Source organism: Protomyctophum bolini, assembly GCF_963924005.1.
Source record: "Protomyctophum bolini genome assembly, chromosome: 11".
Lineage (NCBI taxonomy): Eukaryota > Metazoa > Chordata > Actinopteri > Myctophiformes > Myctophidae > Protomyctophum > Protomyctophum bolini.
The window spans coordinates 9,200,432-9,224,063 of record NC_137872.1 but is presented as its reverse complement, the minus strand read 5'-3'; the positions used below and the strand labels follow the sequence as shown (position 1 = coordinate 9,224,063).

At 44.0% G+C, this 23,632-nt stretch overlaps 1 protein-coding gene across 1 annotated transcript in view; it reads left to right on the top strand.

Moving 5' to 3' along the window:
- Positions 1 to 23,632, top strand: part of prkcbb (protein kinase C, beta b) — a 101,463-nt gene that overhangs the window by 53,996 nt on the left and 23,835 nt on the right. The window contains exons 6-13 of the mRNA XM_080776780.1: positions 10,887 to 11,043; positions 11,384 to 11,518; positions 13,780 to 13,876; positions 15,233 to 15,376; positions 21,100 to 21,273; positions 21,559 to 21,650; positions 22,648 to 22,710; positions 23,246 to 23,384. Coding sequence (XP_080632906.1) covers positions 10,887 to 11,043; positions 11,384 to 11,518; positions 13,780 to 13,876; positions 15,233 to 15,376; positions 21,100 to 21,273; positions 21,559 to 21,650; positions 22,648 to 22,710; positions 23,246 to 23,384 — 1,001 coding nt within the window. The remainder of the gene's footprint in view (positions 1 to 10,886; positions 11,044 to 11,383; positions 11,519 to 13,779; positions 13,877 to 15,232; positions 15,377 to 21,099; positions 21,274 to 21,558; positions 21,651 to 22,647; positions 22,711 to 23,245; positions 23,385 to 23,632) is intronic.

Here is a 23,632-nt window from a genome sequence, read left to right as displayed (position 1 = left end):
AACAGGAAATACAACAAAAAAAGCAGATCTACAAGGCCACAAGGTTCAGTGGTCTTTTCAACCAAGATCAAATCAGGCATCAGTGTGTTGTGTTGATGGAAGTCAATAAGCTTTGACTCATCGACTCATCAACCAATTTCACATCATTTTACAGCAAAAACAGCTAGCAATAATAAATAAATAAATAGAATCGGCAAAATCATCTTCCTATTAATTAAAACTTGATTAAAACGTGTACAGTACAGAATTGGGACAAAGGGAGAACAAACTGTAGTACCGTGTCTCCCCCTTCTGGTGGATATACAGAGGTGCAACATCATAACGGAAACATCCAGGAGTATGAAATGAGACATCTCAAAGTCTCTACCAGTCCAGGAGTATGAATTACAGCAGTCGTTCTTAAAGCGGGACCCATCCGGGGACCCCCAAGGGTGAGCTCATAAAAAAATCAAGCATCAAAATATGTTCGGATCTACACGTTCACAACGCTTGGGAGCTTAGTTGTAGGTCTGGTATGGAGTCCCTGGTACTATTGGAAGCGTACCTATGTTCCCCAGGTTCTATGTTCCCCACCATGCAAAAAAAGGTTCTTTGTTCCCCACTTAGAATAAACCTAAACCAGAAACTAAAAGTATTTTAGCAACTTAAGTCTTAGTGTTACTTTTAGTAGCAAATTCTGATTTAAGCTCAGTCTTTGAACAATCCATTGAACTTTAGGCCTGCCTAGGCTACTTAAACTATCTAATTAACACTGGCATAAAATACACATACACAAAACATAATTGCTCAGACTCTTCAACAAAGATGGCAAAAACAAACATTCTTTGTTCTGTACTTATACAATTGTAATAACGGTAACCCTAAACCCTAAGGTAAGCGGGGAACATAGAACCTGGGGAACATAGAACCTGGGAAACATACAATTATTTTCAAATGGAGGTCTGTGGCCAAATACAGACCCATTACCTTGGGGGTCCTTGACATGAGAAACACTGATCTACAGTCTTTACCAGGAGTAGGAACTGAGACATCTACTGTACAGCTTTCACCAGAAGTTGGTCTTATGACATATTTAGAGTGTGAATTATTACACAGTACTGTATAATGTACTTTGTCCTTGTGTGCGTTGACCCATTTCTCAAGCTGCATTCGGACTCAAATGTGGTGTTGGGTCAAATTCTACTGGTGTTCCTCAAGACCAGAGTAGGACTGTGGATTGGGTCTCCAGAGTGAGCTACTCACATGCTCCTCTACATCCTGGGCTGAACAAGTGTTCTATCCTCTAGTTTAACCCATTTTGACCTGAGATCAGATTCTCAAAATGTCTTCTACATCCTGACAGTTTTCTGAATAAGCTATGTTTCTGTCAGTCGCTCGTCGCTACGAGCGGCGTGCTACGAGCTTGTAGATCTGCTATTTTTCAATAGCTAAAGCATAACGTAATGTTACCACCAAAAGGTGTTCCCGCCCAAAATGGGTTAATGAGAGGAGGCAGTGTGCCACCAGCATTTCATTCCTACAAAGAGCTCTTAGTTGTATTATTGATATAATATGGGAACATACTCCACGAATTGCAGACTCTATGTGGTACCGTGCCATACCTCAGGATGGCAGTAGAGGATCAGGTTGTTATCTTTTTGACTTCCTGGCAAGTTTAACCATACTTTATTACACCTTACATGTGTACATGGAATTTAATTAGCCTTTTATAACAATGTGTAAATATGTATATTTTTTGTAACATATCTATAAATATTCAAAATATACTGTAAGACTATTAGCCTGAACATTTTTGAGATGTGGGTATTGAATTTGAAAGGTGGTCCTTTTCCTTGTTTTATAATTCTGCCTACAGAATCAGTTTCTAGACAGACAGGAATATAGACAGGCAGACGGGACACAATGAAATGCCAAAAACCAAAATTAATTAATCAGTATGGTGGCGCGCCTCAGCCAAACGAGGCGAGCCCGGTGCATCACAGGAGCAGGACAACAGCATCATTATGTAGGGAAGACACTGGAGCAGCTCGGGACAATTTAAGACTATTTTATTAAATTAAGGTGCTAAGGCTTCGTACACACCTACACAACAAATGTTCGGGAGCAATCAGCAATCACCAATCAAACACAAATGTTTGGTCAAACCATGTGACTCCCATTGGAATAGCATTGTGGTGGCCCAAAAAAACAAAAGAACGACCAAACATTTGCTTGATTGGTGTTTGGTACGTGTGAACTAGGCCCAAGTAAGTACATCAAGTAATGATGTAATGATGCATCTTGCTCAGAGTAGTCATGACTCGGAGCCTGAGGAATATGCAGGAGTAATCAGTAGCTTAAGATCTGTATCGAAAAGGGGGTTTAAGATAAGAAGTGTTCCTGTGTGAAAACAACACAAGTAAGTTCAGGAGGTATCCAGCTGCAGGCCAGATACAAACTACCTGGAAGCAGTTCAGGAGGTCTCCAGCTGCAGGCCAGATACAAACTACCTGGAAGCAGAAAATAAATAACTTCATACAGTAGTCAGTAGATGTCCTGGAAAGAAACTTTACTTAAGTTCAGCAGCGTCGAGTCCGGGGGTGCTTGAGGGCTGAAGCACCCACTGACACAATGGGCGCGTTCGAAATAGCGCACTGAGCAATGCAAACTAATAAGGCGAGTGCGCTCCCGCACAGGGGGGCGGGAGGGCACCCACTGCCGTTAAAAGAACTTTCCGCACCTGCTAAAGTTAATGTTCCTGGTCCTTTCTACAAACCTATTTTGGTGCAAGACTATCTCTCTCTCTCTCTCTCTCTCTCTCTCTCTCTCTTTGTGTCTGTCTGTCTCTCTCTCTTCCTCTATTCCCTTCCCTTCTCTCTCTCTCTCTCTCTCTCTCTCTCTCTCTCTCTCTCTTTGTGTCTGTCTCTCTCTTCCTCTATTCCCTTCTCTCTCTCTCTCTCTCTCTCTCTCTCTCTCTCTCTCTCTCCCTCTCTGTGTGGTTCCCACGCTCCGCAGACCAATCATTGGTTGGGATTTATTCTTTTAGACCGAGGAAGCCGATAACAGATAACACCCTGTTATCACACGCCCAGACTGCAAACACAGCAGCAAAATGCCTTGCACATTTTATTAAGCTTCACAAGTGTCACTGATTGGAAGGACGTATGATGTGAATGGAATGGAATGGAATGGAATGGAATGGAATAGAATAGAATGGAATGGAATGGAATGGAATAGAATAGAATAGAATAGAATAATGGGGTTTCGGCTGTTCTGTAGCTTTGTCCTATTCTGTTGTATTGTGTTGCGTGAGCTCAGTGACAGTTTTCTGAAAAAGCTATGTTTCTATGTCAGTCGTTCTTCGATTTTTCAAAAATAGCAGATCTACAAGCTCGTATGAGCTTGTAGATCTGCTATTTTTCAATAGCTAAAGCATAACATAATGCTAACACCAAAAGGGGTTCCCGCCCAAAATAGGTTAAAACCGGGAAAGGATCATTTCAGCATTGGCTATTCAAAGATATTCAAGCTTTAGTGCATCTGCTGTTTTTGAATATTTTGTGACGAATGATGAATATGTTTGAATTCTTTGAACACAAATCTCTCCTGCTGGGGTTCCTTGCATGGCACAAAACATTAATAGGGGTCCACGGCCAAATATACATGAATTTGGGGGTGATGCAAGACAGCAGAATCAGAATGCATGGGAGGGAGTTGTAGTACTGTTCGATGTCCACAGGGGTCAGTGTGGCGTCATCAGCAGTTTGCTCTTGCACTGCAATTACAGGTTCCACTTGGAGACATTCTGCAGTAGTATATGAATATGTAGATTATATACAGACTGGCCTACATTGCCTATTCACTAAGATAAGTACGTGTACTGTTGAGTCACGTTTCATGGTCGTGTGTCCAAACCTGGCTCCATGACTTAACCATTTTAACTTGTACATATATTCTTTTTTTTACGACAAATGGCGAACATAGCTGATGTACAATCTCACAAGGTGTTAATCATCGTGATGATTATTTTGTGAGCTTGTAGATATTTGAACTGTTTAAAAAAAATAACATTGCAAACCTATTGGCAGGCAAGCATCTTTTCGCCACAAGGCCCTATCCTGGACACGAAGGGGCCTTTCCTCCCCGGTCACACACGATTGGCGACGTCCCCCTTCTGTGACGCAAAAGATCATTATAAAAGTATAACTAACAATAAAACGGTACGGTACAGTACAGTCACAATATCACAATAAAAGTATAGTTGCAACGCTCGGTTCACACGGTTGTGATTTTCTTTTTTTTTATGCCACTCGCCTCACTTGGTGAGAAAAGACTACAGCAGTAGTTAGGCAAAAAAAACAGTTACCATGAGAGACTCTGGCTGGCAGAGACTCTGGCTGGCAGAGCAACGAGAGGCATCTCCGAGTGAGCCGTAAGGCGATGGCCGCTATAGAGCCGCTTCAGCCCCTGCCCTTTTACCCTTCTGTAAAACAACTGAGACACTGCCCTCTCCACACCACCAATGTAAAACAACTGAGACACTGCCCTCTCCACACCACCAATGTAAAACAACTGAGACACTGCCCTCTCCACACCACCAATGTAAAACAACTGAGACACTGCCCTCTCCACACCACCAATGCAGCATTTACTATGCAAAACGCCACTCCTTTCCATGCCATGCAGCCGGAAGGCAGCATGCAGGAGAATAGCTTTTTTCCCCCGAAGTCTCCTGAACTTGGAACGCAGAATTTTGTGTCGTACAATCCATGTGGTACAACGCATCTCCAGTAGATAAAGAGTGCCATGGGTTGCGCCCCCGAAAAGAGCTGATCTACAAGCTCTCTCGTGAGCTTGTAGATCTGTTATTTTGGTCCAAAAGTGCATGCCCTCTTGCGGGATTTCAGCACTCTCTCTCTGTACGTCCGTCCCTGCTCAGCGCTGTTGAGTTATGTACCGATGGGCACAAAATCTTAAAGTTCCCCCCCACATAAACAAAGTAAACGCACTTCACGGTTATTAGACAATTAAGGAAATAATTGATAGTTTAACCCATTTTGACCTGAATTTAAAAAAAAGAGTCTTTTAAAAAAAGACAGTTTTCTGAAAAAAAACCATGTTTCTATATCAGTCGTTCTCAAACACTTTCATGTCAAGGAAAATATCTGAAAATATGTTGTTCCATGCAGGGACCTCCCAGAAGCAAAGATTTGAGTTAAAAACATTCGCTCCGAAAGAATATATATTCAAAGATGTCCGCCACATTTTCACGATTTTTCTTAAATAGCAGACCTACAAGCTCGTAGCGCGGCACTCGGTGCCGCGCTATGAGCTTGTAGATCTGCTATTTTTCAATAGCTAAAGTATAACATATAATGCTTAAAACACCTAAAAAGGGATTCCCGCCCAAAATGGGTTAAAGCACAAGCTGGCAATAAAATAATACATGTACTAGAGTCCCCACTGATAACGTAATTAATTAATAATTGTGCTGCTGTTGCTCTTGTAGCTCTTATGTTACTAATGGAGGTTTTACAACGAGCGACGTAAGGCTACAGGACAGTACATAAGAGACCTAGTTAGGGCACTAGGAGTCGCTTCCACATGAAATAAGGCTGTGCTGTCAACGCCCACACCAATGTGTTCTGCTGCTGTGCACTCTAAACCCTCGAAGACACACACACACACACACACACACACACACACACACACACACATTCAAATACGTGAATGTGAAACTCATGCATGCATGCATGCATATAGACACGCTGTCTCAGTCTAATACGTGTTCAAATACACATTACACACACACACACACACACACACACACACACACACACACACACGCGGTACATGCATGCATGCATACTGTATGCATACATTTGTGCTTACACGATACTGCACGGGAAAGACACACATGCACTGATGCACACAAAATGATATACATGTGTACATGCTGTATGTATTGTATACGCACACACATGCAGGCAGGAATTACACACACGGGCACTTCAAATGCACCTCCGACAACCTCTCAAAACACAACACAAAGTCCACAAAGCAATATAGGCATTTAGGAAAGAACTAAACACACACACACACACACACACACACACACACACACACACACACACACACACACACACACACACACACACACACACACACACACACGCACGCTCTCCAGGAGTGTCCTGTGAGAGAGAGTGCAGCAGCAGCATGCTACACTCTTTTGCACTCCTTGCTTTCTACTCGCACAGCCAAAGCAGCCTTTGATGGTCACTTGAACAGGCACCATGTAATATTTATGAACCTTCCTCTCCTCTGAGGCCTTGAGGCCTGTTGGTCCTCATGGAGATTAGCTGTAGCATAGTACCGCTACAGCATGAAATCCCCATTATCTTAACCCATTTTGGGCGGGAACCCCTTTCGGTGTTTTAAGCATTCATTCATTTAGCTATTGAAAAATAGCTATTTTTGAAAAATCGTGGAAATGCAGTGCAGATCTTTGAATAAAAATTATTTCAGAGCCAACGTTAACTCAAATCATTGCTTCTGGGGGGTCCCTGGAACAACATATTTTCAGATGGGGGTCGACGGCCAAATACATAATAATTGTAGGGGTCCTTGACATGAAATAGTTTGAGAAGCACTGACATAGAAAAATAGGGTTTTAAAAAAAATAAACTGTCATGATTTAGAAGACATTTTGTAGAATCGATCTCGGTCGAAATGGGTTAATATCCTCCCATCAGGTCTGCAGGGCTTTGGAACAGCTTAGGCTAGCAAAAACCAGCATGGTTTCTTAAAAGGATAAGTATGTTGTTTTTGTTTAGTTACTTTTTTTCTTTTCTTTATAGGGGTTCGTTGGGTCCTATTTTCTCAGTTGTATCCATTATTGCTGATAAGTTGTAATTGAAATGCTGTCGCTTTATTCCAGTGGTGTAAAGTAACTAGGTACTAAGTACTGTACCTGAGTAAACATTTGAGGTACAGTATTTGTGCTGTACTTTATTTCCAGTTTCCAATACTATTACTTCTACGCCACTACATCTCAGAGGCAAATATTGTACTTTTACTCCACTACATTTCAATGCGTCGCGATGGGCCGCATTGTGAGCTTGTAGATCTGCTATTTCCAAAAGATGTTTATACATTTTGAAAATGGGACATTCTGCATAATGAGTACTTTTACTTTAGGTACTTCAAGTACATTTTGATTCCAAAACATTTGTACTTTTACTCGAGCACATTTTGAATTCCAGACTTTTACTTGTAACGGAGTACTTCTACATTGCAGTATTGATACTTTTACTTAAATAAAACATGCAAGAAACTTTTTCCACCACTGTCTGATGAGTTGTGATATAAATGCTGTCGCTTCTTTCATGGTTGAATAGAACCTCACATGCAGGAGACACGCCCTTCCACGCAGCTGTCAAATACAATGTAATGAACTTTATATTGTGTTTATTCTGTTTAACACATTTAGGACTGAGACCAGATTCTACAAATGTCTTCTAAGTCACGACAGTTTTCGGAAAAACCTATGTTTCTATATGGGTGTCAGTTCTCAAAGTTTTTCATGTCAAGGACCCCAAAAACTATAGCTAAGCCCCTCCCCAAACTGCTATGGTCCAATCACAGCTAAGCATAACATGGGTTAGACAAACCTGTCCACCAATAGTTTTCCTATAAACACATTTCTTAAAAAAAGAAATGTCACACGGATTTGGAAGAGATTTTGAAGGTCTGGTTCCAAAAATGAACCAGTATTTAATGTGTAAAATCCATGATATTTACATTGGACTGAATGAGCCCGGCTGGAGAGTGTCTAAGTGGGAGTGTCTCAGTGGGAGAGGCCGGGTCTTAGCTATACTGTAGGTCCATTGGCCGCCGAAAACCATCTCAAAATATGTTGTTCCTCCAGGGACCACCCAGAAGCAAAGATTTGAGTTATAAACGTTCGCTTTGCACCACATTTTCATGATATTTCAAAAATAGCAGATGTACAAGCTTGTATGTTTGTCAGATTTGCATTTGTTAGCCGCTAGTGATTACAGTAGGTGAAACTCAAAATTTACATCATTTCATATATTATTTGTATGCAGTCGGTGTGAATGAAAAAAGTATAGGCAAATGGAATTAATTTACCTTTTTTTTTTTTAGTACTTCAAGAGACAACGCTGTTATGCAGTATCTGCGCTAATCCCCTGCATCGGAAATTCTATATACAGTAATTATAAAGTAATGAACGGCAGTGAAAAAGACGTACGACACCATTCTTGTGAATAATCATGTGTGGTTTGTACGTATTTTAATTTTCACATGACCTGATTCTGGACCCTGGCCCGGTTAACCCTACTGTAGCTTAACTTTAGCGCACTCTGCCAAGACGCTGCCTGTCATGTCTGCTGAAAAACTACATTAAACACATTCATTATTGAGCTACATCTTGCTAACGCATAAGTGCTTTGTGCAGTGTACTGTGTGTGTGTGTGTGTGTGTGTGTGTGTGTGTGTGTGTGTGTGTGTGTGTGTGTGTGTGTGTGTGAGAGACTGGGCAGTGGGCACCGACCGACGAACGTGGGTGGGCTTGTGTCAATTTGTGTGTGCATTTCTTGTCTGTGCGTGTTCTAATTGTGCATATACCCATGCATGAGTGAATGAGGACGCGCGCGTGTGTGTATGCGTGCACGTGTGTGTGTGTGTGTGTGTGTGTGTGTGTGTGTGCATGTGTGCGTGTGCGTGTGTGCGTCCCTGGTGAACAGCCTCAGAAACGGCAGCTCCAGCCGTGCTGTGCCTCTGGTAATTGGATGCAACTTCCCAACTTGAACAGCAACAACATCTGCCCCCGGGTTCCAGACTCACATTTTACATCGGTTGCACTAGTGTGCCTAACTTTTGCATCAGCAGCACATAATTTAAGTGCATTAACGGTGTCTTAGTTTGTCTTTCGTATTCTTATCATTGTTGCACGGTACTTTGTGGACCTCGCCAAATGTCTGTTCGCCTCGTCTTGTAGCTGCATGAGTAGTAGTGTACATGACCAGTTGTTTGTTATTTTTTTTTGCCTTTATTGATAGATTTACAGTAGGTTGACAGAAAACGGGGAGAGAGATTGGGAAACGCATCAAAGGTAATCAGGCTCGGGACTCGATTACCAGCCTAGGTGTTCGGACCGCTAGGCCGACCCGGGCCTACCAGTTTCTACGCAATTTTTCTTCTACTCGGTCTGTGTCTCATAGGAGGGCTGTGGGCAGTTCAGAAACCGTCCTCCAGTGACATCATCGATGGGGAATACAATCTAATAAAAATTGCAGGCTTTCTACGGTAGTCCTGAGAAGTTGCAATGCGAAAATGGAAGCCATCGTTCTCACGATAATGAAAATCTAAACATTTTTGTAAAAAAATCTTGTTTAAAAAAATAATCTGCCTAATGACGATGTCACAGGAGGACAGTTTTTAAACTGCCCACAGCCCTCCTATGAGACACAGACTGAGTAGAAAAGAATTGTGCCATTTTATCATGATTATTAGTGAGGACCTATTATATGACGATAGGTTGAAAAGTGGTGAAGTGGTCCTTTAAGGTGCACAGGTGCAAGGCCGACAGCAATGATTTTCACCTGAAATAGATTTGACTTCTGGGGCTGAAACGCTGCTCTGCTGAGCGCTCACCTCTCACGACACAGGCTGTATTTCTTGGAGACACTTTTTACGATGTTTCGACACACAACAAAAGCACTGTTACCACCAATGCTTTGGCTGCACTCTTTGCAATAAATGCAATGTATAATAAATTGCCCATTTATCATATCTTATAGCCATGGAAATTAGACGAGCCATTCAAGGCATATACAGTATGGTTGTTTTCGAGGCGGATGAGTTGGGCATCTCTACTGAAGATGTTTGGTCAGGATCAGGCATCTTACCATGAGGGACAGGAGAGACAGGTGGAGGAGCAATGAGGTCTCACTCACAGAATTTTTCTTGAAATCACACCCGTGTGAACCGATTGGTGCACCTTTGTGTGGGGGTCCCCGGAACTCCCAGACCCACAGGAACTCGCCCAGTGTGCCAGTCCGGTTCCGGCGAGCCACCCCGCCTCCGAAACGGTCGAGAAATGACAGAGTTACCGTGTGGGGGAATTAGCATTTAGCAGACATCGCTCCCTCTCTGTCTCTCTGTCTCTCTGTCTCTCTCTCTCTCTCTCTCTCTCTCTCTCTTTCTCTCTCTGTAATTAGCAACAGTGCAACAATATCTTGCTCTCTCTGTTCCTAGCACAACAGTGCCACTTTTGCCCCTACTGGTACTCTAAACTTAGGGACGGACATAGGAACAGGTACGTGGACATAGGGACAGGTACGTGGACATAGGGACAGGTACGTGGACATAGGGACCGGTACGTGGACTTAGGGACCGGTACGTGGACATAGGGACATTGATGTTCAAAGAACTGAATTAATCAATAGTAAACAATAGTTATCTTATTTTTTGGAGCGGTGCAGCTCCTACGCACATCTTTGTGTGTACGTGTGTTTGAGCACGGAATGTGATGATTTGATTGGCTGATGTAGATGACGTTGTCATCATCACACATCATCATCATCATCATTATGATGAAAGGCACCGCTCACTTCACACAAGTGTGATTTTTTTTAAATCACTTGCATGTTTTATAGTTGTGATGTCACTCTGGGAGCGGTGCAGTGCACATACACACATGATGACGTATTAGTTTCCCTCATCCATATTATTTCTCCTCTAATACAGTGTACAGTATTGCCAGTGCAGCTGTGAAATGGTGTGTATATGAAGTGTATAATTATGAAGTCAACCATTTATTTAACACAAATTATGTACTCCGTCCCACATCTCTCTCTCTCTCTCTCTCTCTCTCTCTAGTCAAAGAGGCCAGAAACCTGGTTCCCATGGATCCTAATGGCCTGTCAGATCCTTACGTGAAGCTCAAGCTGATCCCAGACCCGCGCAGCGAGAGCAAACAGAAGACCAAGACCATCAAATGCAACCTCAACCCCACCTGGAACGAGACCTTCAAGTTGTAAGAGCATTTAACACTCTGTCAACTATAGAGTCAGGGAGCAAACTGCAATTCAATCTACCATTACGCACGCACGCACACACACACACACACACACACACACACACACACACACACACACACACACCTCAACTAACACTGTCAGCTGCTCTGAAGTGAAAACCAACAACCCCAAATATGAAAATGCCTTTTATTTTGCATGATACATTATTATTGTTGAAATGTTTTCATTTATTTTCTTTTACTATTGTAGTCATGGATACCATTTTGTGCGATGTATCGTATGTGTGTGTGTGTGTGTGTGTGTGTGTGTGTGTGTGTGTGTGTGTGTGTGTGGCAGCCACCTAAAGGAGCACGATAAGGACCGTCGACTGTCGGTGGAGATCTGGGACTGGGACCTGACCAGTCGGAATGACTTCATGGGCTCTCTGTCCTTTGGCATCTCCGAACTTCACAAACTAGGAGTGGACGGATGGTAAGACGTGGCGGGAGGGAGGGAGGGATGGGGGGAGGGATGGTACTAAAGGCCTATCCATACTCCAGTTTGAGGTGATAAGGTGACCACCTCAACGGTGGTTAGTAAAAATAAGTGTTTGTGTGAACGGTGAGTCGCTTACCATTGCATATTTTACTGGTTGTTCTGCATTTAAGTTCCTTTGTAATTTTATCCTGATTTATAATGTTGTGTTGATGTGTTGCTTTGACTGTATTTGTGAATTGTAACCTCGGCTACGTTGAAAATGAGGGCTTGCCCTCAACTGTATTTCCGAGTATAAATAAAGGTGATAATGATGATGATGACTAAAAATGAGTGACGCATGGGCCTGCTAAATGAAATGAAAGCACACCTGCATGTGCAGAGAGCAAACGTGTGTGTGTGTGTGTGTGTGTGTGTGTGTGTGTGTGTGTGTGTGTGTGTGTGTGTGTGTGTGTGTGTGTGTGTGTGTGTGTGTGTGTGTGTGTGTGTGTGTGTGTGTGTGTGTGTGTGTGTGTGTGTGTGTGTGTGTGTGTGTGTGTGTGTGTGTGTGTGTGTGTGTGTGTGTGTGCACTGCAGCAATATCATTTTGCATCCGTCCATATACCGGTAGTGTATTTGTTGACTATATGAATCAGGCTTATGAACCGGGTCTTAACACTGAGAAACGCTTCTTCTCACAGTAACGGGTGTCAGACATCCAGCATTTACTGCGTTTGTTATTTACTCCTAAGATATTTATATCTCTGTGGTCTGTTGATTTCATGGTGCCGTAGAGTTGTTGTACGATGACTCTGCACCTTTCCCGCACAAGGGCATCAGTTTGTTCTCGGGAGGAATTATGTTTCCAAGGCTTTAAGAAAAAACCACACACACACACTTGCCCTGAGCACAGTGCACTGCTCTTTATGGTCGTCGAAAACCAATCATTAGATTTGTCATGATTGAAGCCACCTGCAACACACTTACTTGATTATTCTCCATGGGTACTCTGGCCTTCTCCAGGCTTGGTAAATGCCAAAAGTCTGTCACCACGGCCCCAGCTGCCACGCTGATGTGCACTTCATGCCGGGTCACCTATGCTCTCTCTCTCTCTCTCTCTTAGAAGAGCAGGTAGAATTAGCAAGATACAGAGGCATAGATGGAGGATTTCTCTATTTCTCTATATCTTGCTCTGTTGTGCCGGTCCTCTGTCCTCTCTTTATCCATCCATCCTCTGTCCTCTCTCAACGTCCTACGTATATCATCTCTGGTGCAGTCCAGAGAGTAAAGACGTTTTTTTGGTGAATCCGCAAAGGTTATTAATTGTATTGCCGTTTCAAAGGTGCATACGTTTGCTAGACATACTAACAGTCCGACAGGCATTAGTCCGACAACACCCGCTCCCAACATGCGTGGCAGGTTACAACTGACCCGTGTGGGGTTAGAACTCACCCGTGGCATGAGCGGCAGGTTAAAACTAACACGTGTGGGGTTAAAACTAACCTGTGGCTCCCGACATGCGTGGAAGGTTACAACTGACCCGTGGCAGGTTAAAACTAACCCGTGGCCGTAGATTCTTTTTACGTCTCTGATGTGGCCTCTCTCTCCCTCCATCACTCCCCCCCCTCCCTCCCATTTCCTCTTTTTGCTGACATGACCATGTCATTTTTTTTAATGAGATGCCAGCATCCGAGGTGGAATGGGAGAGATGCCATTAGAAATCAGATCCACTGTGTGTGTGTGTGTGTGTGTGTGTGTGTGTGTGTGTGTGTGTGTGTGCCTGCTCTGCTGCTCCATCTGTGTGTGTGTCTCCAGATCCCTGTGCCTGCTGGCACTGCAAGCTCTCAGACAGACTGCACACAGAGAGAGAAAGAGAGACATGAAGCTTTGATTGTTGTCTGTATTGGTTGTTTGTTTATTAATACTTTGTATCCAGCAGTGACTGTAGGCTGACGTGCTACATACTGTACATGCTAACAAGCTAACAGTATTTGCCAACATCAGCTCATCAATACTCTATATACATATTTTTTAAATAATGACTCTTCCTTCCTTCCTTCCTTGCTTCCTTGCTTTCTTTCTTTTCTCACTCTATCCATCTATCTCCTTATTTCTGCCTTTCATCACCTTTCACCCTCTTCCCAATCTCTTCCTCCTCATCCCTGTGTCTGTCCTTCTCACCCTCTCTCTCTCTCTCTCTGCCTCTCTCTCTCTCTCTCTCTCTCTCTGTCTCTCTCTCTCTCTTTCTCTCTCTCTCTGTCTCTCTGTCTCTCTCCCAGGTTTAAGATGCTCTCTCAGGAGGAGGGGGAGTACTTTAATGTTCCTGTACCTCCTGAAGGAGAGGAAGGCAATGAGGAACTACGGCTGAAGTTTGAGGTGTGTGTGTGTGTTTGTGTGTGTGTGCGTGCGCACACGTGCATGCGTATAGGGAGGGCTCTATCCTCAAGTTCATAATCTTCAGACATTCAATGGGACTAAATACACAGTTTGGGGATTTAGCAGTGGGGAAGGGGTGTTCCCCCACTAAAGTTGGTAGTTTGGTTACCTGTCTAAATCCCTAAAACACCGTTATATTATGCATAGGTGTGGTTTGGGTGTTACAATAATTAAACCAATCACCAGTCCACGTGCCATTTGCCTTTAAGAGATCCCTTATCCGTTGCCCGTTAGTGCTATATTGCTACATAGCCTTATGGTCTATAGCCCATGGAAGAGTGTTGCGTTGCTGCCTTGAAATGTAAACTACGAAATGCGGTCTATTGGTATATAGATTGTGCGTGTAGGGGCCGTCTCTACGGAATGGTATCAAGCGAAAAGGAAAGGTCGTCAATTGGATTAAACTGAACGAACAAATGCGTGGAATTGCGCACAATGCCCATGGCACAAACCAAATAACCTCTTTGACTATACAATTATAAACACAATGAACACAAGGAAGTGGCATGCAGGCCTTCACTTCTGCTGATTATAGGAAAATTACAAAGAGATGCAAGAATAAGGAGAGATGACGCAGCGTATGGGAGAATAAGGAGAGATGACGCAGCGTATAGGAGAATAAGGAGAGATGACGCAGCCTTACTCCAAGGACATCTCATGCAGGCGCGCGCCGCTCTACCAAACTAATTTGGCACGGCTTACGGGTATAAGTTACGGGTGGTTTTAAACTCCACTGTCGCTTTCCCAAATGTGTGTGACCAAAATAGCAATTTAGGGGAAAGCGTGCCCACACGCCCATGACCACACCTCTAGGCGCAAATACCGGTATTAGTATAGTGACATAATGTGATGTCACTATATTACTGTTTTTTTCATTGGCACGTTTGACTGTCAAGGGTTCAGCCTGCTGGAATAAAGGAAGAAACCCTAAATACAAAGGGAATACATCATTGCACATAAAAACGACTCTGACCAGGGTGTCTAAAAAAGTAAAAACAAAAGTGTATTTTCCCATTCAAAGAGATTTTGAACCTTCAAAGAGATTGCAGAACTTCTCTCTCCCACTGTTCAGAGAGCTAAGAACTTCTCTCTCCCACTGTTCAGAGAGCTAAGAACTTCTCTCTCCCACTGTTCAGAGAGCTAAGAACTTCTCTCTCCCACTGTTCAGAGAGCTAAGAACTTCTCTCTCCCACTGTTCAGAGAGCTAAGAACTTCTCTCTCCCACTGTTCAGAGAGCTAAGAACTTCTCCCTCCCACTGTTCAGAGAGCTAAGAACTTCTCTCTCCCACTGTTCAGAGAGCTAAGATTGGACCCACGAAGACCAGCGAGGGCTCAGCGGCCAATGCGGCGGCCCGCTTCGATGCCAATGGCACCCGAGATCGCATCAAACTCTCGGACTTCAACTTCCTTATGGTGCTGGGCAAGGGCAGCTTCGGCAAGGTAAGTGCTGGTGTGTGTGTGTGTGTGTGTGTGTGCGCGTGTGTGTGTGTGTGTGTGTGTGTGTGTGTGTGTGTGTGTGTGTGTGTGTGTGTGTGTGTGTGTGTGTGTGTGTGTGTGTGTGTGCGCGTGTGTGTGTGTGTGTGTGTGTGTGCGTGTGCGTGTGCGTGTGCGTGTGTGTGTGTGTGTGTGTGTGTGTGCGTGCGTGTCGCGTGCGCGTGGCACTTACTCCGACCTTGCACTTTGTAAGTCGCTCTGAATAAGAGTGTCTGTTAAATGCCTGAATTGTAAATTCTAATTATGTATGTGTGTGCATGTTTATTCATAGACGCATCTACGGGGGTGTATGTGTGTGTCTATTGGTCTAGTGAGTATCTGAACTGTGAGAGAGAGAGAGAGAGAGAGAGAGGGAGAGGGAGAGGGAGAGAGAGAGAGGGGAGGGAAGCAATGAAGAATTGTGGGGAGAGATCAGCCAGAAAGAGATGAATAAAGGGAAGGAGAGAGGAAGAATGATGGGCGATATAAAGGAACAGAGAGAGAGAGAGAGAGAGAGAGAGAGACAGACAAGGTCCAAGGAGGAGAGAGAGCGACAGGGTGAGGGAAGACGAGAGAAAGGGAGAGAGAACTCATTGTCTGTACCAAACCTGTGTGGCGGCAGCCTCCTGTTTCCATGGTAACAGGCATTTAAAGTCACACATATACGTCAATGTAGAGAGACATGAGTCACACACACACGCATGTAAACACACACACACACACACACACACACACACACGCACACGCATACACACACACACATGCGTGGGAGGCTGCTGGTCTCAGAGCTGCTCTTTTATCTCAGTGTGTCTGAGGATATCTATATTATAATGCTGCTGCTACCGCTGTCGCCTCTCTACACGCACGCACACACACACACACACACACACACACACACACACACACACACACACACACACACACACACACACACACACACACACAATTGTCTGACTAATTCATTAATAACCGAGCATAACATAATGTTCATAATCCCTGTATTTAAAACAAATCTACCTCTTCAGTTGTTCACACACACTAGATATAATTAAAGTCAACAATATGCAGTGAAATAAAGCAATACAATCGTTGGATGAACGCGTGTCTAGAGTGTATAATCGATCTGTATAGATTTAGATGAAAGTCAGTATGATCTCAAACATGTCACCCCGTATAGCCTGTCATGGTCAGTGCACTGAGCACAATATGAAATAGGAACCGAGCATGTGAAATGGGTGAACATGGAGGAGCTGACAAAAAAAGAGAAACTTAAATCCTGAAAATAGGCTGTATCCTGATTTGACTTGGGAGAAGCTGGTCATTTGCATGACGAAATTGATAAGATAAGCAGCTGCAGGCTATTAACTGTTATTCTGCTTTAACTTTGTCTATAGGGAGAGGATTTTAAATAACCAATCATCCACGCTTGATGGGTGGGTGGGTGTCTTTTTTTTGTTTCTGCCTTTATTGATAGTATCATGTGCAGATGTACAGCAATGAGGGAGGGAGAGAGAAGGGGAGAGACATGCAGCAAATGTCGTCATGAACGGGACTCGAACATGCGACGCGCTGTCAGGCCAAAGCCTACAGTATATGTGGCATGTGCCTGGACCACTTGGCCAGCGGGCGCCCACGTTGGGTGGGTGGGTGTCTTGGTACAGTTCGTAAGTGATGGCCACTGGAGAGAAGCATCCATGCCTCTGCTTTCGATGTCCCGCTTCTGGGGACACTTTATTAAAAAAAAATATATATATATCATTCATTGGGGGGATAGGTTTAATGGTCTCCACCAGGCTGAAGGTGTGGCCGAGACTATGTTTTGCCCCCTGTCCGTCCGCCTGTGTGTGTGTGTGTGTGTGTGTGTGTGTGTGTGTGTGTGTCCGTCCATCTGTCTGTGAACAGCTAATCTCCGGCACTGTTGGCCCGTATTGAAGCGCGTACACTCCCTGGATGCCAGAGCAGAACCTCTGCTCCAAATGTTTCATATCGGCCATTTTTGTTTTATATTATATATACAGATTTTGTCCAAACAAATCGGTACACAGTATCTCTACAGTCATGTGATCAAGGCAGATTATATTACATCCTGATTGGCTAAGATTGGCTTCCAAAGTATGCAGGAGTGGTCCGTTTTAACACAAAATGCCTCAAATCATAAACGCATGATTGCCGTGAAACTTTACACAAACATTCCCACTAGACCAAGGAAGAAATGCCACCTGATTTAAATCAGACTCATGGTGGTGCTATAATAGGCCTGGACAAACTCACAAGGACCCCACTTTAACACACTTTAAGAACCAAACCTGGTGTGTGTGCACGTGCATGCATCCGTGCGTGTGTTTGAGTGACTGGTTCTTGCAGGTTTATGTGACTTGGTCTTGTCCTTGTGTGTCTTTGGCCAGATGGTGTCCTTTCTGTCTCACATTCATGGAGTTTGTATTTACATATAGTCACACTGTCACCATATGGCTGGCACGCACGCACGCACGCATAAAGCAAACATGAAAACACAAACTGAAATATACTGTAAGTGCGGATGCAAGCACACAGAAACAAATGCAGATACTGTCTACACATACTGTACAGACAAACATAACACGCACAACTACAACTACTCAGTACAACTGTAGGCGACGAACTGGCACTGCCCTCCAGAACACACTCGCGCGCACACGCACTTACACACGCAATCCTACCTGGGCCTTACTGTCCTTCTGTGCTGTGGTCCCACTAGAGACCCAAACCCAGTAAGCTCTCCATATTAGCATAGCTGAATATGTATAAACCAGACGCCTCCAAACCTCTTAACACAGCAGGAATTAGCCTGTTAGCTTTACTGCGTTGTTTCTTTTAGGATAAAAAAGGGCAATAACAGCAGTGTATGAAAGTTACGTTACATTTCCAGGATACCAGATTAAAATAAGGCCTGGTTGTTGGCATTGTTGTTATTATATACAGTAGGTAACATCGTCTTTGTCAGGTAGAAACAGTTACGCACGCACGCACACAGACAGACAGACAGACATGCACAGACAGACAGACACACATGCACACATAGCCTGTGTTGTTGAAGGCCATCTAGCCAATCTCCATAAAACTGTCAATGATCACTGTGCACGCGTGCGTGCCCGCTGAAGCGAAGCGCCTCAAGATGAAGCCAAAGAAATCTTCCTTGTGTGCTTTGACAGTGGCATGGGGGCGGGGCCATAGCCTTAGGTTCACTGGCATTGTTTTCATGCCCTCTCTCAGTGCTTCTCTGTCGTCATTGCAGAGGGATTCACCAGCATGTCGGGTCGGGCTCAGCGCAATATACAAAATGCAGACATTTTTATTAAAAACAAACAAGCGGGCCGTCCGGGTGGCACAGGGGTAAAGTTCCTGTAATATAAAGTTCCTGTGATATACCGCCATGGGTGGCTTGTCTGGGCATTCTAAGAAATGTAATACAGGGCGAGGAGAGTGATCTCTGTCACTGCAATAACGACTCCTATACAGTTATTAGTCAGGTGAGGAACTTGTCCCTGTAGCAACTACTATAAATATGGTCGTAGTAAAGACATCTTCTCTGTTTCTATGTCAGTGGTGCTCAACCTTTTTCATGTGAAGGACCCCCAGAATGATCTGTATTTGGCCGCGGACCCCCATCTGAAAATATGTTGTTCCACGGACCCCCCCCCCCCCCCACAGAAGCAAAGATATGAGTTAAAAACGTTCACTGTTGATGTGTGCTACATTTTCAGGATTTTTCAAAGATCTACAAGCTCTTAGCGCTACGAGTTTGTAGATCTGCTATTTTTCAACAGCTAATATATGACTGATAGATCCAGCATGTGACGACATGTGTACGTACGTCGTACGTCGAGGATAGAGTTTCTAGCGGAAATCTAACTAACATTTGTTACAGTAACATTAGCGTTTTCTCGCAGTCAGTTGCAACATTAGTTGCAGTAACATTAGCGATTTCTCACAGTCAGTTGACTCTTCATATCCATATGAGTGAAACGGCCGGGATGACATGTTTATTTTTCAAACAGTTCTTATATGAGGTGATCTAAAATCCCCCTATGGGGATTACAATAAAAAGTACAGGAACCTGTGGACTTGCGCCTTCTACCTCTACAGACTGGTGCTCTATTGATGGCACGTACAGCTCCTAATAGTTAGGATTAGTAAACGCAGGAGGACAAATGTGCAAATGTACAATGACAAAAACTACCCCCAAAGGATTGGGACTAAATTATTATAATTTATTATCAACAGGTGCTTTATCATATTCTAGCGTTCACCTCATCACTAGTCTAGTGTGGTCAGACTGTTGCTTCTCGCAATTTTTAAATGCTTCCGTCATACAGTCTGGAGCAACGGAAGCTCTATCATGAGTCCCACAACTACTGTAGTCGTAGGGTTAACAATGACCAGTGTTGGGTAACGTTACTTTCTAACGTAACTTCGTTAGGTTTCTGGATTAGTGCCATTACAAATAATGCCGTTACGTTACAAGATTACCTTATGAGAAAAGTAACTTGTTAGATTACTTTTGCGTTACTGAAAATTAAAGCCCACCCTCGAGAAAAATAACCCAAAAAACGGCAGCCTACCAGTGTTGTGGAGCTGCTGCTGCTTGATGCTTCACAACGCAGTGTGTAAACAAGAGCCGTGGTGTCACACCAGAAGTGGTGACCTAAACATACCAGCTAAACATACCAGACTACCAGCACCAAGTATGGTCCTCTGTTACTGACTGCCGTGGGACATAGGAGATACAAGAAGGGAAAGATACTGTAGACCGGAGCAAAGGGGGGGACATGAAAGTGGAAGAATTCAAAGAATCCTCCTGGTTCAGAAGTAAAGTAGAATGGGAGGACAAAAGGACAGGGATGGGGAAAGGAAGGGGGTGTAGGAAGGAGAAGTGTACCCAGGATGCTCTGAAAGAGTCTCTGACCTTGACAGAAGGAAACTTGTCTTTTACGCACGCACGCACGCATGCACGCACACACTCTGTGTGTGTGTGTGTGTGCACACACGTGCACGCGTGCATGACTGCATGTGTGTGTGGGTCCTGCAGGCGTGATTGCAAGCAGATGTTTTTCCAGATTTCTCGATTAAGGAGAACACGCGTCTGAATTGCTTGACTGCTGCCAATCTCTCTCTCATGCAGCTCTCTCTCTCTCCCTATATATATATATATATATATCTCCCCCGCTCTCCCTCCCCCTCTTCCTCTCCGTTTTCATTTTCATTCGTATCCATTTCTTTCCTTCGCCATCTTGCTCTTCTCTGCTCCCCTTCAATCGCCTCCACCCTGAGCTCCTATCCTCTATACCTCCCTCCATTTTAATCTCTCTCTCTCTCTCTCTCTCTCTCTCTCTCTCTCTGATCCTCATTTCCTGGAGATCTTTAAGTAATCTGTCAGTCTGTCCGCCCGCTTGCCTGTCTGTCTGTCTGTCTGTCTGTCATAGAAAAAGAGAAAATAACAGTGAAACAAGAAGAAAAAAAACCTCCCCACTGTCTCTCTTCCTCAGAGGAGCAATGAAGAAATCATGACGATAAGGAATGAAGGAAGAAAATCAAATAATCTTTATATTCTCACTCAACACCCCCCCCCCCCCCACATCACCCCCCTCCTATCTCTCTCTCTCTCCCTCCTATATCTCTCTCTCCCTCTCTCTCTCTCTCTCTCCCTCCAGGTGATGCTAGCAGAGCGTAAGGGGACAGACGACTTGTTTGCTATAAAGATCCTGAAGAAGGACGTTGTGATCCAGGATGATGATGTGGAATGCACCATGGTGGAGAAGAGAGTCCTGGCTCTGGCCGGGAAACCCCCCTTCCTCACAGCTCTGCACTCCTGCTTCCAGACCATGGTGGGTCAGGGGCACGCACGCATGCACGCACGCACGCGCGCACGCACACATATATGCGCATGCTCATACATAGCTACCACACTTGCACAGAACAGCCAATGTCATTGTGTAGTGTGTCGGTAATTACTGGAGAACGAGGCTTTTTAAGTGTTTCTAAAATGGGTTCACCATTCCCTCCGTTCATGACTGACTGGGTAACTTTACTGTGACCCAATGGGTCTGGCTGGCTGGCTGGCTCTGATGACCTCTCTCTTGTTCCTCTCTGTGTCTCTCCCTATACTATAGGATAGATTGTATTTTGTCATGGAATACATCAATGGAGGAGACCTCATGTATCAGATACAGCAGGTCGGCAAGTTCAAAGAGCCACACGCTGTGTGAGTATGCACGCACGCACGCACACACGCATCATAAGCATCATAACAAGACCAAACATTCGTATTTATTTAAAAAAAAAAACCATCCTGTTTCCTAGACCTCTTTTCGTTCATACAGTAAGTATAGTCAAACCATTTTTCCCAGTTGTTTTCAAAAATCTCTCTCTTCATCCTCAAGTTAGCAGTAATCCTCTCCATGTCAAACATTGCAGAGTCTACTTGAAGCCAGTCTTCTACAAATGAAGATTCTGTCTGTAGCCATTAACGAGTAATGGCTCCCCCCCCCCTGCAGCCATAAATATTTTCATAAGATACCTGTCACTTGCTGTAATTTTATTTTTGGTAAATCTCCCAGATACAGCAATAAACATGACTCTAATATTTGTATACTCAGAATCTCCTGTATTTTCTCCAAGACATCATTGCAAAACCTTTCTGTATTTCAACCGTTGTCAACCCTACGTCGTGGCATACACAGGTGTAATACATGTAACTATGGTTGGCCTGGTTTTCTAGGAGGTGTTGCTTGCCCACTCTGAGATCACATCTCTTGGGACGGATTAACCCTCACGAGGGCCCCTGGGCCGACAATGTTTTTGGGCCCACCATAGCGTGGTCCAGTTTCCCCGAAGGGCCCCTGGGCCCCGGCCCCACCGGCCAATTCGCTAATTTGGCCCTGCTCTCGCCTCCGAACCCACAACCTTATCCTACCACTCGTGGCTGACGCACACACACGCACGTACATGCAGTGTGTCCATTCTTAGGTTGATCTTATTAGCTGGGGTCTGAAATAGAGACAGCTCTGACCTTCACACACACACACACACACACACACACACACACACACACACACACACACACACACACACACACACACACACACACACACACAACTCTGTTTCTACTAGCATCCCAACTGTTTTGCTCCCTAATAACCATGGTTGTTTATTTGTGTGTGTGTGTGTGTGTGTGTGTGTGTGTGTGTGTGTGTGTGTAGGTTCTACTCTGCAGAGATTGCCATTGGACTGTTCTTCCTGCATCTAAAGGGCATCATCTATAGGTATGCACACGCACGCACGTCTCCAATCTAACTTGATGTACAGTAATAAACTCACCAATAGTGAGTTAAGTATTTACACTGTAGTTGTCCCCAAAAAGTTGACGCTTTAAGAGACGAGATATTTACAAATGTAATATCAGGACTAACACACTTACTGTACTGTACTGTACTGTACTGTACTGTACTGTAATGTGTACACTGCAAATATTGTACAGTCACCACAATATCAAGGGAGTTAAACATTTGGAGCTCAAGCCTGCAGGTCTAGTAGAGAAAATGTTGTACTTTCCCCCCAGAGAAATTATTCCTAACTGACTGTATGTAATGTAATGCTCCAGTTTAACAAAGGGAAATCATACATTAAAATGAACCAGTAAAAGAAGCAGACCTACAAGCTCAGAACATGTTTTTTTTGCGATGCGTTGTGAGATCGTGGATCGGCTGTTGAATGTGAACCTAGTGAATGTTCCCCCATGTAGAATACGGGGGGTCAAGTGGTAAAATTGACAGTATATATTTTACTTGCATCCTGTAGGGATCTGAAGCTGGACAACGTGATGTTGGATTGTGAAGGTCACATAAAGATAGCAGACTTTGGCATGTGTAAAGAGAACATGGTGGATGGAATCACCACCAAGACCTTCTGTGGAACACCAGACTACATCGCACCCGAGGTTAGTATTATACAATTTGTTGAATTACTCTTTGTATTAAGCACAGGGCATGCCTCTTGGATGAGCGGTAGAAATGTCATACGAGAGACCCGGGTTTGCATCCCGAGTATAGGACATGAATAGTTCCAGATTGCAGCTTCAAATGAACCGCTGATCATTTTGACAGTATAGAAGTGAAGTGTTTCCAAATGGGCAAAAATGTCATGAATTAAAAACAAAATTCAACAATTTGCTTGTAGATCTGCTAT